Here is a 17,279-nt window from a genome sequence, read left to right on the forward strand (position 1 = left end):
GCTTTTGCTAAAGTGAAATCAAATCACAGTAGTAAGACTCCACACAGCTCAGTAGCAGCTAGGATTGATCATGTTGCAGCTCCGGTAATTATATATGATATTAATTTTAGTAAGAAATTTATTGAGTTTAATTAAAATGTTTAAAACTTATTAAAATGTTCGCGTATAAAATGTATAAAAAAAGAGTACATAAATAAGATTGACGATTTATTACGTAATTGAATTATATTTGGATAACTTTATTTTTCCCTCTAAAATCCGTTCATATTTACAAAAATATTTCAGATACCACAGTTTAGCCGTTATCCGTACTTAGCACCTGCAATATCTGTCACTAACCAACAGCCTCATCCCCAGCTTTCACTTGTTTCTGCACCTGGTGGTCGGTTGTCAGGACAACAAGCTCAAAACGTCAATGTTACCTCACCACACGCGGTTCATAACCCTGCAGCAATTCACCCACAGCAACTTATTTATCTGGTACAACTTATTACTCGTCTTTAAATGAAAAAAATTAATTAATATGAATAGCCAATTCCCACAAAATAATATATGAATAATTTTACACAACATTTAAAACAAAACTTGTAATTAAAATAAATGATTTTTAATATACTTAATATATGTTAAATAGTTAAATTTGTATAATTTTTCATTAGCTATAAAATAGACTTAATAAAAACTTCTAAACAGCCTCCCCAAGCATTGTACCCACCAATGTACAAAGTACCTCCGCCAGCAGTACCTACTCCTCAGCAACCAGCACATCTTGTTACACAAACATCCACTGCTCCGGCAGTTCCCCAGCAACAAGTAGTTGCTCAACAACCATCTTCTAGCGTACAAGCCACCGCTCCTTCTACAAGCTCTAGGCCCTCCACAAGCAACTACAACCCAAGGTTTTACCAGTTTCAATTATCCTTAATCTCCTTAAAACTTAAATCATTAACAAGAATCTAATTAGTACTTAGTAGTTATTTTTAGTGTAGTTTAATTTTTATGTTTTAAAACTATTGAGTTAATTTAGAGTTCAAGACAGTAGAAGAACAATGGTGCAGCCCCCAACTACCGGACATCAAAGAGTCTCCTACGTATATGACAGTTCTACAGTCATGGCACAACAATACATGAGTCCAGAAATATATTATGATCCAAACAATCAAGGTTATAAATTGTATTTTGCGACAAACTACCTTTATTAGCGTTTAATCTACATTCTATAAATGGTAGCCAAATTTAATTTAAATTTTCAAATTACTACTATGAACTGATTTCGAAATATAACATTATAAAAACTTATTATATAAAGTAAGTAGCTTTAAGTAAATATATTAAGTAAATTTTAAATTACGGTTTAAATAAACATGTTACTAAATTAAAAATCAATATATTTAATTCAAGGTTGCCAAAAAACCTGGAATTTGACAATTTAGGCTGGAAAAACCTGGCATTTGAGAAATTTTGAAAAAACCTGGAATTTTGAGCAAAAATTACTCAAAAACCTGTAAAAACCTAGAATTTTAAACAACTTTTAAATGTTTAGTAGAAAAGTTTCGATTTGACACAAAATTTTATCATCATCATCATAATTATTTTTGTACACATTAAAAGAAGATTTAAGATATCTTTTCAATGTCGTTATACTATTTAACACAGTTTTTTACCTTAAACTTAATTTTTCATTAAAAATAGACTTAAAAATATGTAATTTTTAAAACATGGAAGAAATTTTGAAAACCTGGAGAAAATTTGCCAAAAACATTTGGCAACCCTGTTTATTATAAATAAAAAAACTCAATGAACGTAATTCAAAATTTTAAAAGAGTTGTTTAATTCATAATGTTTAGTTTAACTCATTATTCAATATAAGCATGAATAGTTGTTAAAATATTTTTTTTCAGTTACAGCTCTACCACCACAATTTGTACAACCACAATTAATTCAATCGCGTCCCAGCGAAGCACCTTATCCGTTTTTGCAAGCCACTGCTTACATGCCATCCACTGTACCACCTCCAGGACCAACATCTTCACACAACCCTGGTGTTCAAAGCAACCAGCCCCAAGTAGGAAATCAAGGGCAAACCGCTCAAATTCCTAGCAACCAGAGATATTCTAACAATAGAATGAACAACAGTAGACAGTCTAGTTCTAATAATCACCAAGTAGTTTGATTTTTTGACACTAGTTTTAATATCTTAAAACTACATACAGCTTAACAAATAGTTGTTTTAATACAAGAAAATTTCTTAAGGCTTATGTTATAAGTTTAAGTTCTAAGCGTTCAAGTATAAAATGAAAAAATTAAACATTACTCATAATATTGTGAATTTCGATTTTATTTTTGTTTTAGTTACATAAAACTATGCTTGTCTAAAGCATAGTTTCCCAAACTCAATGATTAAATCGCCAGCTTTTTTGAATTTATAAAGTTAATTTACATTATTAACTGCAATATCCGGTATTGAAAACTCATTAAATAATTTTTGTGTTTTATAAGAATATATTCTGTACAAACATGAATTTTCTTTAATATAAACTTAAAATTATGTTGCAAAATGTAATAGAACATTTTATTTCACTGTAAATAGTTGTAAATATAATGTTTATATTTTAACGTTTAATTAAAATTATAAATCTAATACAAAACTACTTCATACTTACGTCTACATGCAAATCAAATTATTGAAGTAAAGTTAATTTGTCATACACAAGTTAACATATTCGATGAAAGTTCGCTTACGTTTGCTCTCTAGCACCAATTCAATAACTGTCAAGTATGAGTTGCTAGGTTTAATTAGCGTTTTTGTACTTCTTAAAGTTTTATATGCTTATACTTAAATTAAATTAAAAAAAGAAAGTCCTCTTTTTTTAAGTTTGTTCGACTTGATTTACTAGTCTTTTATTCTAAATTTTTTATAAAACGTATCGGTAAGTGTAAATATTTACCTTGAAATTTCAATTTAGAGTGTAAATAAACTTATTAAGATCGCAATTATTGTTTACTTAAACTAATAATTATTTTCATTATTGCTAGTTTTAATCATAATATATTTGAATAGTGTCCTAAATATTTAAAAAAAATTAGTTTGTACACTAAAGTTAACTATTATAAATGTTGTAAACTAGTTATTAATTAAATATTAAATTAGTTTTATTACTATAAAGTTCAAAAAAAAAACTGTATAAAGTTTACTTTAAGTTATGATCAGTTTGATTATTATTTATATCGATTTTAAAAGGGATTAATTTAAAAAAAGTTGCTGCTTATTATATTTTACCTCATTAACGAACATATTGTTGAATATAATTAATTTAAAGATATTCGACTAAGTTTCAATTTATGATTATAAAACCATCAAGACGTGATTTGAATTCCATGTATTGGTTTTAGTAGTTGATCAAAATTATTAGTAAGTTATTATTATTAGAATTAAAATGTTTAGAATTAGCATATAAAAATAAAATAGCATTTTTCATCACTTGTCAGCTATATATAATTTACTATATAAAAGTTCTACTATAATATATGATATAAATTATAATGTTGTAAAATAAGGATGTTTCTGAGGAAGGTTTGATGGATAAAACATAAAATTATAACTATCTTTAAAATATTTATTCTTTTATTCTATGTATATGTTGAAATCGTTCGTTTATAAAGTAAGTATCAATCATTTGCTTATACTAATTGTTAACTTAGAGGTTCTTTGAACAAATATATGTTTGTGTTGTCAAAACAACGCTGGTAATTGGAAAAGTATTAATGCAATGAAATTAATTATATACTAGAAAATACTGATAAATAAATATACTTGTAAACTTTTTATTTATTTTTAACTTTTTTTTTTTTAATTTTTTACATTTAGATTTTGTTAATTAAACTAGTATTTACAACTATCTTTAATTTATTTTTTAGTTAGTTTCATCAGCTTATTAAAACTTATTAAACATATGTTTCTAAATTTTGTATTTATTGAGTTTTCAAAGAAGTAGTCTTATAAGATACACAGCAACTTGTGGTCTTACTTAATTTTAAATGGCATTGACGTATTAGTTTGTAAATAAATAATTTAAATGGGTATCGATTTTGCTAAAATAGTTTGATATATAAATAGTTTTTACTTTTAAAGTTAGAAACAGTGTAACTTATTTTTGTTTTGTTGTGTATTGAAATAGTTAAATTTTTACTAAGTAATCATTTATTTTGTAGAATCGTGGGAGAAACCAAAGGAATTATTATAATGGCCAAGGACGTTTTAATGACAAAGGTTTTTTGATATTGAAGTTATATTATATGTGTATAAACTTACACTTAAAAAAAAAACTAAGTGAAATATGACTATCTATTTTTCATGAATTTTTACTTATAATTTTGTTTTTTAACTCTTATTTTAGTCATGAATTTTTTTTTTGCATACTTAACTTAATTATTATGGTCATTTTATGCGTTAAATTGAGAGTAATATTATAGCTATTTAGTTTATAGCAGTGACTCACAAAATTTGTACATTTTAACCTCTAAAAAATTCTGTGCACTCTGTACAACTTAAAATACACGTTTTTTGCTACTAAAACTTAAAATTAATTAGTTAAATTGTTTTTATTTAAGTAATATTTTCAAATCAGTTAAGTATTACCAATAAGAAATTATGCAGCATACTTTTATGAAAATATTTTTACTACCCATATAAGACTCTGTGCACAGAAAAATTACTTCTATGCACACTACTGGTCACATGTGCACTTTTTGAAAGAATAATCTGTAGGAAAGTAACTTCTATAAGAAAATGACTAATTCTGTTTAGGTAGGTAATAATGCAGGAATGTCCATAAAATATTTTTAATATTTAACATAAACTAATCCCATTTTAAGCTGTTCTATTTCTTTTAATTACTGATTTCGTTAGAAATTTACTCTAGGCTCATCATTAATAAAATACTAATATGATTATAATATTTGAACACTTGAATTCTTGTACCAATACTAGCTTAGTTTTATTTTCTTTCTAATTTTTTTTTATATAAAACATTTTAAACTAGAACTTAATATTAAATTTATAAATTAAACAGGTCACTCAAGTCAAATGTACCAACAGCACCCCGCGTACCCAAATCAGATGCATTACAGCTCAGTGCCTTCCTACCCGGCATCTTCGTACCAGCAACTTCCGTTCAACCAGCAATTAGGAGGTTATCCGGCTGTTTCCAGCGGAACTGGGCCAGATGGCGACAACTACAATGATTATCAGAATGACAGGGTTTGTCAATATTGAATGTTTAGGAAAAAAAAATATTTCAAAATATTTCTGTATTACTAAACTACAAAAAAAAAAGTTGCTTACATATCACAATAATATTTACGTTAAGAACACAAAACTAAAAAAGTATATAAATATCAGTATAAAAAATAATTTTATGACATTTATGCTTGATGTTTTAATAGAAAATTCAAATGAATGATGATAAAAGTCAAAAGTACCATCAGTCACGTAGAAACAATAGTCGTAAGTTTAATAAAAATATTTTCGATACGTTTCTTAAATAAGTGCCTCGCAAATATATTAAAGTTTTTAGTATAACTCAATTCACACTAAATATATTTTAATTATGTTTGTTTTTGACTATTAAGCTTAATTGTTAATTTGTCCATTTGGCTACTATTAGTTGTATAATTACATGAGTTACTGTTAAATTACAGGCAGTTATGTTTTAAAAGTTGACTTATGAAGCTGTAAGTTGACAAAAGCACCATACATGTATTTTTTTGAAAGAGTTGTATAATTAAAGATTTATAATAATATTGAGCAGACTAATATACTGCTTTACACAGGTTGTTGAATACTTTTTTAAGAAAAATTACAAATATATATTTTTTAGTAATTATTGAAGATAAATCATAAAAACACCTATAAACTATAAAATATATCAAGTGAAGTTACTTTTATATTTTTATTATGTTTAACTGTTCACGATGATTTTAATTATAATATCGGACTATTTTTTATTAGAATACTTTGCTATAAATATTTTAGAAGTGCTTTCTAAATCTGGTTCTCACGGTTCAACAGGAATGAACTCAAGAAACAATTATCAAGCTGTGCCGTCATATTTTGATAATAACAGGTAATTTTATTTTCAAATATAAAAATATTTTTAGTTGTAGTTTTGGTAGTCAATCGAAGTTTCTATAATAGTTTTACTTGTGATCTCGTTGACTAAGTATTTTATAAAAATGATAGAAGAAACATGGTGGCTTCGAATGATCGCAATCGCAGAAGATTCAACCAACGCGGAAATAATCGTAGACAAGATGATGATCGCAACCAAGTTAGCTTTATATAATCTTTTAAAACGGTTGAAACCTGTACAAATATCTTTTGTTGAGTCGATATTATATAAGTTTTTCTACTTTTGAATTTTTTTTATCAATTAAAAAACTCTATATCTATATTTAATCTTTTTTTTTGCCTAAGCATTTAATTAATTAGTGAATGTGAAAATTGTAGAGCTTTTTGCTTTGGCTAATATAACATTTTTCATGACTAACTGCATTTACTAAAAGATAGATCTGCTATGAGCCTTGCATACTGATGTTAAGTATTAATATCGCAATTCTTGATATTTACGTTAATTAGTAAACATTTTTAACAACAATTTTTGTTTGTTTTTGAGTTTTTTATATTACATGAGTCTGTTTTTAACATTTTTGCAGTTTCAATTAGCAAATGTAGTTAGTCATGAACGTTAAGTTGTATTACTATCTATGACTAATTATAATTTAATTTTAATAACTTTTTTAAGTTGAAGATCTGCCTACAATAATAAGTTCTACATTTGCAATTTTAGTTAATAAACTAAAACACAACAAATTAAGAAAAAAAGACTGTTTCAGAATTTTTTTAAAATATTTCTTCATTTGATTTCTTAATGGTTTTTAAAATGTTATTTTTAGCAAGTACACAGTCATCATACTCAACAGCATGTTAGAGTGAATCAAGTTCAAGGATCAGGTAAGCCACCTTCGGCTCAGTCTTACCTTGATTCATTTCCTCCTCTGAATGGTGATCAACCGCAAGCGGTTAGTATTTAAATAAACCAAATATCAAGGTTTACATTAAAATCTAGTAATAAAACTGTTGTGATTATATTGTTTACTGATCGTTAAATAGTAATTTGAAGGAAGTTTTTATCTTTATTAGTTGTTCTTTAACTAAATTTAAATTGTAATACTATAAAGTATGTACAAAACAGAAAATATTATTTTTATGTACAAAATTAATAATATACTTTAATATTAAATACTTTTAAAGTAATAAGAATACATGGAAAGTAATAAAAAACTATTTTATGTTATATAATGTATGATGCTTTTTTCAACCAAATTAGTTTAGAGTTCCAGACTTCATTTAAAAATCAATTATTATTTTAAAAGTTTTGACCTCAATATTAACGAAATGCTTTTTGCACAATAAGGAAGTTTAAAAAATGTCAAATTTAAAAATTATAGTTAAGTCTAGAAAAAATCTTTCAAATAGTACTAATTGAAAAATATAATTAAACATATTAGGACATAAAAATATTATTTATTTGAAATCTTATACTATAGTTTTCTTAACTTAAAAGAAAATGAATGGCGATAGATTAATAATTTAAACTATGTTATTGTACGTTTTTAGTATTTTTCAGTTATATTTCTCTATAACCTAAATTAATAATTTTTTTAAAGCATGCTTGTAACTACTCTTCAATTTGTATAATTTGTGTATAATTTATTGCATGAAAATAATCTTGATTTTTCTTAGTTTTAATATGCATATGCAAAAATTAGAATTTTTGTTCAAATGTTTAGAACTTAATTATTAACAATTACTGCTTATATTTTATAACTTATACAAAATAAATGTAATTATGTTTTATATAATTTAAAGTTTGTTACTTTTGATTTTTTAAGTTTTTTTTATACTTCAAAATAATTTACATTAGAGATGTATTATAATGTTCAAGCTTTAAAAGAGATTTTTTTTTTCAAAATATATACTCAATATTTGGAAATAGTTAAAAAGTTGATATATGTTTTTTAATTTATTACATAGGTAATATGTATCGCCTCTACATAAATTAGCGAGCAATTGGTAAAAATGTGCATAGATCACTGAAAAAAGATCTTTAACTCATTTTGACAAAAACTACTTTTATAATAAATAATTTTATTTGACTGCCATATATTGTATACTAATGGTGATTTTGATCTAACAAAAATGCAATTTAATTTTTTATAAGATCGAAAAATCCGTATTTTTTACTTGAATACACATTGCACCACAATTGCCATAGTTTACAACCGCTAGAACTAAGTAAGCTTTTAGTTGATAACGGCTCAGCTTTTCAAAACCAAGTCAAAGTCGACATCCGTTGAGAAATATACTGTACAAGTTAAAAAAAATATAAATATATTAGTAAAGTATCTAACTTGTTGTAATTTTTTTTTAATTATTTGTTTTTAAGAATAAGTAGTCCATTAAATAATAATACTGGTTTAATAACATTACAGTCGTTGGTATTTATTTTTTAAATCAAGAATGATAAATATAACTTAGAAAAAAAGTTATAAGATTCAAAAATTAAAGAATGAACTCTTATTTATTACAGGTTCAAGCAATGAATCCAGTTGTTGAAGGAAGGCCAGCTACTGCTGATGTAGTTAAAGGAAAAGAGCCTGCTTCTGTTATTCAACTTGCTACTAATAACTCATTACAGAACCGAGTTGGTTGCTTAAAAATACCTTTTGAATTTTGAAAAACCTTTTCATCACTAGTTAAAAAGCATACATTTAAAATTCACTAAATAAAGTATGTTATAAAAATATTTTTCTGTTTATAAAATTAATCTTATTTATTAGTTTATTATCAAAAATAAATACTTAAAGTTTATTGATAGATACTAATCTGAAAAGTTGAAGGATTGTAAATTAAATTATTGATAAATTTACCGATTGTAATTTAGAACATTTTTTTCTTTTTATAATCGTATAGGTCAGGGTTTCCCAAACTTTTTTAAAAGGCCCTTTTGAAGAAATTCAAAAAGCTATGGCCCCTTCAACAAGATAACTCAAAAAACTGCCATTAAAAACACCCAAGGCCTTTTTTTGCTGTTCATCAGTCAAATCCAGAATACCTAGAGTAAGTTTCAAATTATGACCTCATGGCCTTCCTGTGGCTCCTTTGCTGCTCATGCCCCCAAGGTTACTACTTGGCTCACTTTGAGAAACCCTGGTATAGATGAACCGAATATTAAATAATTTGTATGTATTAATTTAAATGGTATTCCTATTTTTAGCCACTCGAAATAGCTGCCAACGTGATCACTGTGACAGATAAAAAAACAACATTAAAAGGTGATAAAAAAGTTGAGGATAAAAAAGCAGTAACAACTTCTTCCTTTGTTGACAAAAAAGAAAGTAGTCAATTAAGCACTGAAGTACATAAGGAAGAGAAGTTGGTCTCTTCAAAGCATGCAAATGAAAATAAAACATCTAAAAATGCTGTTAATAAAATTCATAATGTGAAAAAGGTAAACTTTATGTTTAAGTTGTATTATACTTTTCGTATATATTTATTTGGTTACATTTACATTTTATATAAAGTTACGAAATTATGTTATAAATAGCATTTAAGAGATGTATGAAAAATTTCAATTTATTGTAAAATATTCAGGCATTACCATCTGTAATACTGCCATCAGCTGGTACAGTGAAAAGTTCTGTTTCTTCTACACTAGAAGTTGTTCATAATTCATCGAAACCGGCTACCTCCGCCCTGCTTCCCACCCCAACAACCGTGCATCCTCACAACAGCTATGCAGTACACCAAAGTAATTCAAACAGAAAGGATAATTCAAGCAAAAACCATACTACCCAATCAAATAGAGGTTCGCTAGACGATTAAATATATAGTACAATCTAAAATAAATACTATAATGCTGTGGTTCTCAAATCCTCAAAATAAAGCATAGTTAGATTCGTATAACAAATGGTTGTTCACTACATTATTAAGCATATGTATTATTATAAAACATTTTAGTTATAGGTATAATTAATTGCTTTTACTTGTATACAATGCACTAAAACTGGTTAGTAACTATCAGATATTGCTTTTAAATTTACAAAGGTAGTAGTTTTTCAAATCTGGTTTTCTGTCAAAACAAGTTTTAACAATAAAGGATCGATAATGAGTACTTCTACTAATCGAAACGAAGTAGGACAATCTAGCTGGCATGAAACTCGGTCGTCAGGACAACAAGACCGCAATAAGAGAAGTTATGTCAACAATGACAATCATCGTGGAAAGAAGACTGGACCAATTAGTGGCTCAAACGGTAATACAAATGGACCTAAAGGAGGGCATTCTCGTCGAAATGACTACAATGGTCCTAGGGGTCAAAGAAATGATAAGTTCAACAAAAACCGTTCTAAGGTATTTAAGAGCTAAATTTTGTCTTAAAATACATTTTTTGATAATAGTATAGTTGGTATTTTTCAAAAGTTGAATGTTTATTTGTACTGATAACAGACTCCTGATCACACAAAAGTAGCAAAAGAAGAACTGAAGCCTCCTGTACAACTACCACCACCAGCTGGACCACCACCTGCTACTCAAAGCAGCACGGCTAATGGTTTTTTTTTTAAATTTAATATGTTGATTTTATAAGTCTCCAAAATAAGATATAAATTTTTGTAATACAGCTTAAGTTTCAAACAACTACTGCAAACTAACTAACTGTGAGAAAAACTTAATATTTTTAGAGTAGCGTGTTTATTTTGACTTATAAAGTAATATATTATTTAATATATTATATAATAATTTGGCTTATATAAGTTATAAAGTTTTGGTTTCCTTGAAATAAATTGTTTATACATTTCTTTTGTCTATAAGCCCTCTTAAATTCTTATACTAAGTCTTTTTTGAAAATTTAATATGGTGTTTCAACATAACGCTTATGTTTTACACTTCAGTTTTTTTTAAATTTTATATTATAATAAAATAATTAATTAAAGGCTCTGTTGTTTCATTTTATCAGATACTTCCGATAAAAAGCCTACATACGCTGATATGGCCAGAAAAAAGAATCAATCTGAAGCTGCATCGGTTGTTGCCATGACCAATGGTGAAACTGCTACAAATGGAAAAACTGCTTTGAAAAATGAAGGTGAAAGTTTTCAAGTGGCAGAAGCAGTTGAAGGTGTAAAATCGAAAGAGCAGGGAAAGAAAAACGAGTCCACTTCATCAAAGCCTTCCACAGGCGGACCAGACAAGTCTGATTCCATACAGAAGGGACCAAAAAGTTTGAACATAAACAAGTCGTACAACAAGCCAGCAGCTGTCGAACAGCCTGCAAGCCATCAAGCATCTGCTCAAGTTGTCAGTAAGAAGAAAAATGATGTTGCTGCCAAAAACGACTCAAATGTTCAAAATGGTCATTTCAAGCCCACGGGTGGTCACAACGAGGGCGGTAGAAGAGGAAAACTTGAAATGTTGAGCGGTAGAGATTTCAGGAGGAATACTAAAGGAGGAAATTTCAATGCAGCTTCAGGAAGCAATCAGCTACCAAATGGAGGAGCAGCCAACAACCGTAGCATGAAAGGAATGAGGTCAAGCAACCGCGGTAAAAATTTTCGCTCCAATGTTCAGAGTTTGAAAGTTGCAGAAGCTGATAACGCTCCTGTGCCAAACCGCTAATTTAATAAACTGCATTAACTGTTCAATTAAGCATATGTATGGCAACGCAAAAGTGCAATGTGCACCCTAGATAATTTTTTTGACATTTTTTGCGCCTCCTTTTGTGTTGCCAATGTCATGCTATGTTTTCTTAAGATGGGAAACTGAATTTTAGTAATTGACTGTTTTCTTTACTTTATTGTAATTAGATATATTTTACAGTGTTCTGAACAGTTTTAAAAGCTTTAAGGTTATGTATAGATAGATTTTTCTAGGATTAATGACACCGATTTTGACGTTAGTAAACACTATTTATTATTTTAAAAGGTGCGGAAAATTAAACCTTGGATAAAGTAAAGCGTTTACTTTAGATAAAAACTTTTGAGTTTTATCTGATGTTTTTATAGGCACTTTTTTATTTTTCTGCGAGATTCTAGAATATCTTGCTGCAACCTTGAAGTTTTTTAATTTTTATTTTATAATTTATACAAAAAAAAAACAAAAAAGAATCAACGTACTTACTTTGATTAAAAAAAATAGTTTACAAGATGCAAACTTTATTTATTTTCCGTTTTACTCACAACAAAAGCCTTATTTCTTATCGTAATTTAAATTAAGTTATTTATAGACATCGTATTATGGTAAATTAACTGCAGTTTTTTGCAGCCAAAAGGCTTAACGTTTCAATTTTGTTGTGAAAGGTGCTGGTTCTAAACTTAGGAAAGTGATGTTTAGTTAACTCTTTATTACCAGCTTTGCTAACTTACTGAAAATTAGTGTGATCACATTTTTACTAATCTTTTAAATAGTTACCAAAGAACTAGAAAATGTTTTTGAACTGAACTATGTATGTTTCTTGTTAGATATAAGTTTTCATAACTAAATTATTTTTATTAATTAACATATAAAATGTAGTTTTTTAATATATAATTTTCAAATTTAAGTTAAATATATTAAAATAATAAAAATATTTTTTGAACTTTTTTAAGAACTTAATTTTAAAAACCTTTTTGAGTAGCTTGTGGAATGAGCTAGTTTTAATATATTTACTAACTTTAAAAAATAATTCCTTATAAAAAATTGTTAATGTGCTAGTGTGTTCTGATTTGTTTACGTTTTGATAGTTTTTTTTGAAAAAGTCTGAATTTGAGTTTAACAACACTCACAGTTTTTATAAAAAATTTTATATGTTAGTTCTTTTTGAAAATATGTTCTTTTACGAATTACTAAACTTGAAAAATTACAGACTTGAAGTTTTGCAAAACTTTATTTATATTACCGTGTTTATTTCTCCGTATAATTTTGTTAGTTTACTCTGATGCTCTATGTTTCTATTAGCTACTTCTCTGTTCATTTCTCTTCGAACGAATTCTGTTGTTGAAGTTCGTTTTGGTCGCCCGTTTCACCGGGAGGGTGGGTTTGAGGGTTGAAAATTAAAAAAAAATTAGTTCACCTCATAATAAAAATTGAATTTAAATTTTAATTTAAGCCTGCTAAATTTAATTAAAGAATTGTAATCACCGAAATTTTATGTGATTGCATATAGAAGAAGTAGTTGGCTCTAAACTAGCTATTAATATGAGAGATGAGTCAACTACTTTTGCTGCCTACTACTCAAGTTTTACAATAAAATTTGTTAATAACAATTTTACAAAAATCTACATTTTATTAAAACTATAAATATGCATCTAGTTTATTTTTTAAGGTATGTTTTAATTAATACTTTAAGCATTGAAACTGAAAAAGAACTTTTAAATTACTGTATTAAATAGTATAATTGAAAATAATTTGCAATAAATTATCATCAATAGTTAAAGCTGTGTGATTTATTTAGTATTATTTATTCTAATAACTAAATATATTTATAAATACTTATTTAAGTTATACCGTATCGAAACAAAAGTAAGTGTTTTTCTACAAATAAAGTTTATAAAAAATTAAATTGAACTTGAAAAATATTTATTGATTCATTCAAATAACTTGAAATAAAAACTTTGATGAATTAAAATTTGTATTGGCATGTATAGCTGAAATATATTTTTTTTATGTTTTAGTATGCAATTAGTTAGTTTTTAGAAGTCTGCAATTCAGCGCGCGAGAGCACGCATTAGATTAAATATATTTGACGCATTTGCTTATATTTACTATGAATTCGGTAACATGATCTACTAAAGTTAAAATGTTCTTCAAAATATAATTATTGTTCGATATACAATACACCCATCATTCATAGATAGCACTTTTTGATAGGTCAACTTATAATTTTAATAAAGCTTAAGTTGATCTTTTGAGCAGTAAAAATAGTTTTCAAACTAAATATTGAATAAAGAGTAAAGAACTAACATTTTTGGTTAGTTTTCTTAGCTTATTTATGTTCTGAAATAATTACTTAAGTTAAATAAAAAGATATCGAGCTAGTAACTAATTTTTGGTAAATATTTAAAGGGTCTATTAATTACAAGTATCTTCAGTGTACTGTGTTTTTTATTTAAGTATTTTTGATTTTCTTAATAAAGTAAACATAAATTTTTTTCAATTAGTTTTAATTCTATTTTTAGCAATTTTGTTTTTGATGTATACGACGAGTCCATCCAACATTTGTTTTAACTAGTGTAAGACATTTTATTTTTAAGTTAACTACCCTTTAACAAGTACGGGAATTTCATTTCAAAATGATAAGTATCAATATGTATCAAGAGAGTCAGTAATGTTAATTAATTTAAATAATGAGCCAAAATGTAGTTGTTAATACTAAACTGTTATTATTTTGATAACAAACAGGGTTGCCACAAAACATGGAATTTGAGATATTTTGAAAAAAAACCTGGAATTTTAAACATTTTTACATGTTAAGTAGTTAATTTTGATTTGACACGAAAAATCTATCATTAAGATAAAAATTTTCTGTCATCATCAAACTTTTTTTTAAATTAAAAAATACATATAACAGGGTTGCCACTTTACCTGGAATTTGACAATTTAGGCAAAAAAAACCTGGAATTTCGAACCAAAATCTATTTCAATTTGACTCAAAAAATTTATCATATAAATAAAAAAAATTTGTCATCATCAAATTTTTTTTTATTAAAAAACATATTTAAACTAGCTTTACAGTATTTTTTCAATATTTTATACTATTTAACACAGTTTCTTATATAGAAATAACCTTAAAACTAAAAATAGACCCAAAAATGTGTACTTTTAAAAACCTTGAAGAAATTGGGAAAACCTGGAAAAAATTTGATAAAACGAGTGGCGACCTTGCATAAAGTTAATAACTTTTTTGGGCAACAAATTTTAATAGAAAATGTTTACAAATTCATTGCATCGTTTTATTAAGTAGAAAATATTTTTCAAAACACACTTATCAACTACTGCTGTGTTTAACTAAGCTTTAAAATATAATATTAACATGAATAAGAGCTGGATAATGGATACGTTACAATAAAAGTAAATAAAATTTGTGTAATAAATACTGTTTAGATGAATTTTTTGTAAAAATTCTATACACAATACTTTCAAGCATAAATAAGTAAATAGAAAACTTAATATGGTTAAATGATATTACATTAAGTATATACATTAGGTTGCATTTGTTGCCCATCAAAAATGAAAATTTCAGAATTTTGCTTAGTAAAATTTTTTGAAGTTGGGAAAGCACATGAATAAACAGAACAAAAACAAAAGCTTCCTATCTTTAAGCCTGTTGGAGCAAATAAGTTATGAAAATTTTGCTTGACACCGGTATATTTAATAAGGAGAAAAAAGACTATTTCCCTAAAAATTTATTTTCACCTACTTTTTTCGAGATAATTACCTGAAACGGTTAGGAAATGTTTCTTGTCGAAAATTTTGTATAAACAAAGTTTACAAAAAACAAAATAAATTAGAAAAAAAATAAACAAAATAACTATGAATTTATCGTTATTTTTGCTTAAAAGTTTTATTATTTTTAAAATTAGTTTATACAGAATTTTCTAAATATGGCAAGGAACATTTCCTAACCTTTTCAGGTAATTATCTTAAAAACGTAGGAGAAAATAAAGTTTTAGTGAAATAGTCTTTTTTCCCCTTGTTAAATATACCGAATTAAAGCAAAATTTTCAAACGTAGTTTGCTCCAACGGGTTTAAAGCTAGGAAGCTAATTGTTTTTGTGCTTTCTCTTCATGCGATTTCCCAACGTCAAAAAACTTTACTAAGCGAAATTCAAAGGTTGGGGCAACAGATGCACCGTAATATACTAGGTTCTAAAACACTTAAATGATATATGTTACGCTATTCAAGTGTTTTAGAATCTCTTTTTATAAAAACCTATATGCCTAAGCTTTGGAAACTAAAATTAGTTTACAATACTAATTTTTACAAACTGTTATAGTTTGTTTTTTCTTTTAGTTTAATTTTGTTCTATTTTTTTTAAGTTTACTTTAAATACTATTTTTTAATTGCATAAGTATATTTTAGTGCAATTGCCCTAAATTTTAGTTCTTAAATACTTTAGCTATATTCCTTTTAAATAGTTACATTAACTAAATTCTGATAATTATATTCTACTTCAAACGTTTCCGTATATTTATTATTATTATTTATTACGTTTATATAGCTTTAAAACTTGTATTTATGTACTTAATTGTAATATCCTTTCACCATCTTATATTTTCTATTTACTTATTTATGCTTAAAAGTAATATGTATTTAATTTTCACCAAAATCTTATCTAAACAGTATTTATTCCAAAGAAGGAATAAGTGCTTATTTAATTTTTAACATTTGATCATTACGTCATTTTACATCTTAAAACTTTAAACTTCAGTATGGTTTTATTTCAATTTGTATTCATTCCAATTCAGTAAGAAACTATTTCTGATGAGCCTTACTACGAAAGTACTAAAATAAATTTAAATAAAATGAAAAGTATTCTGTTACATTTTTAAAATAAAATATGCACCGGGAAAAAGCTGTTCAAGTATTTATTCCACATTTGTTATTTAAACTCATGGATGCTGTTGTTGTTGATCTTGCGGTAAAGTTCATTGTTTATTATCGATGGCATAAAACATCTCAACTTCGTTGATGATGGCCGAAATAAATACTGGCTAAAACTGATCAAACGAGCGCAGACTACAATCTCACAACAAGCTGACAATGTCTGAGACGTTGGGCTGTGAATGATTTAGCTGTGTCATTTTTTCAACTTTATCCACAAACGATCGCTTCAGTACTTCGTACTTAAGCCCGCTTGTTTAAGATCACAATAGCGGTTTCTCGCGACTATTCCTGCCTGATGAGTCCTAATAAGGACGAAACCGGTCGTAGGATTGTCTCGGATGCTGTTGTTGTTGATCTTGCGGTAAAGTTCATTGTTTATTATCGATGGCATAAAACATCTCAACTTCGTTGATGATGGCCGAAATAAATACTGGCTAAAACTGATCAAACGAGCGCAGACTACAATCTCACAACAAGCTGACAATGTCTGAGACGTTGGGCTGTGAATGATTTAGCTGTGTCATTTTTTCAACTTTATCCACAAACGATCGCTTCAGTACTTCGTACTTAAGCCCG

General features: G+C 26.9%; 1 protein-coding gene across 5 annotated transcripts in view; it reads left to right on the forward strand.

Moving 5' to 3' along the window:
• LOC145833859 (uncharacterized) overlaps nucleotides 1-13,532 on the forward strand; it is a 30,461-nt gene extending 16,929 nt beyond the window's left edge. For 2 of the 5 annotated variants that reach the window (XM_082941089.1, XM_082941085.1), the window contains exons 9-25: nucleotides 1-84; nucleotides 286-480; nucleotides 694-899; nucleotides 1,028-1,164; nucleotides 1,902-2,164; nucleotides 4,213-4,270; nucleotides 5,073-5,260; nucleotides 5,446-5,506; nucleotides 6,035-6,125; nucleotides 6,242-6,329; nucleotides 6,955-7,080; nucleotides 8,652-8,765; nucleotides 9,339-9,572; nucleotides 9,716-9,929; nucleotides 10,221-10,474; nucleotides 10,571-10,673; nucleotides 11,079-13,532. In XM_082941089.1, the coding sequence (XP_082797215.1) occupies nucleotides 1-84; nucleotides 286-480; nucleotides 694-899; nucleotides 1,028-1,164; nucleotides 1,902-2,164; nucleotides 4,213-4,270; nucleotides 5,073-5,260; nucleotides 5,446-5,506; nucleotides 6,035-6,125; nucleotides 6,242-6,329; nucleotides 6,955-7,080; nucleotides 8,652-8,765; nucleotides 9,339-9,572; nucleotides 9,716-9,929; nucleotides 10,221-10,474; nucleotides 10,571-10,673; nucleotides 11,079-11,737 (3,075 nt within the window). In that variant the 3' untranslated portion in view covers nucleotides 11,738-13,532. The remainder of the gene's footprint in view (nucleotides 85-285; nucleotides 481-693; nucleotides 900-1,027; nucleotides 1,165-1,901; nucleotides 2,165-4,212; nucleotides 4,271-5,072; nucleotides 5,261-5,445; nucleotides 5,507-6,034; nucleotides 6,126-6,241; nucleotides 6,330-6,954; nucleotides 7,081-8,651; nucleotides 8,766-9,338; nucleotides 9,573-9,715; nucleotides 9,930-10,220; nucleotides 10,475-10,570; nucleotides 10,674-11,078) is intronic. The other 3 variants (XM_082941087.1, XM_082941086.1, XM_082941088.1) reach the window with 3 other exon arrangements.
• Nucleotides 13,533-17,279: the final 3,747 nt, after the last annotated feature.

This window comes from Thalia democratica, chromosome 4 (assembly GCF_965202585.1).
Source record: "Thalia democratica chromosome 4, ktThaDemo2.hap1.1, whole genome shotgun sequence".
In the NCBI taxonomy this organism is placed as follows: domain Eukaryota; kingdom Metazoa; phylum Chordata; class Thaliacea; order Salpida; family Salpidae; genus Thalia; species Thalia democratica.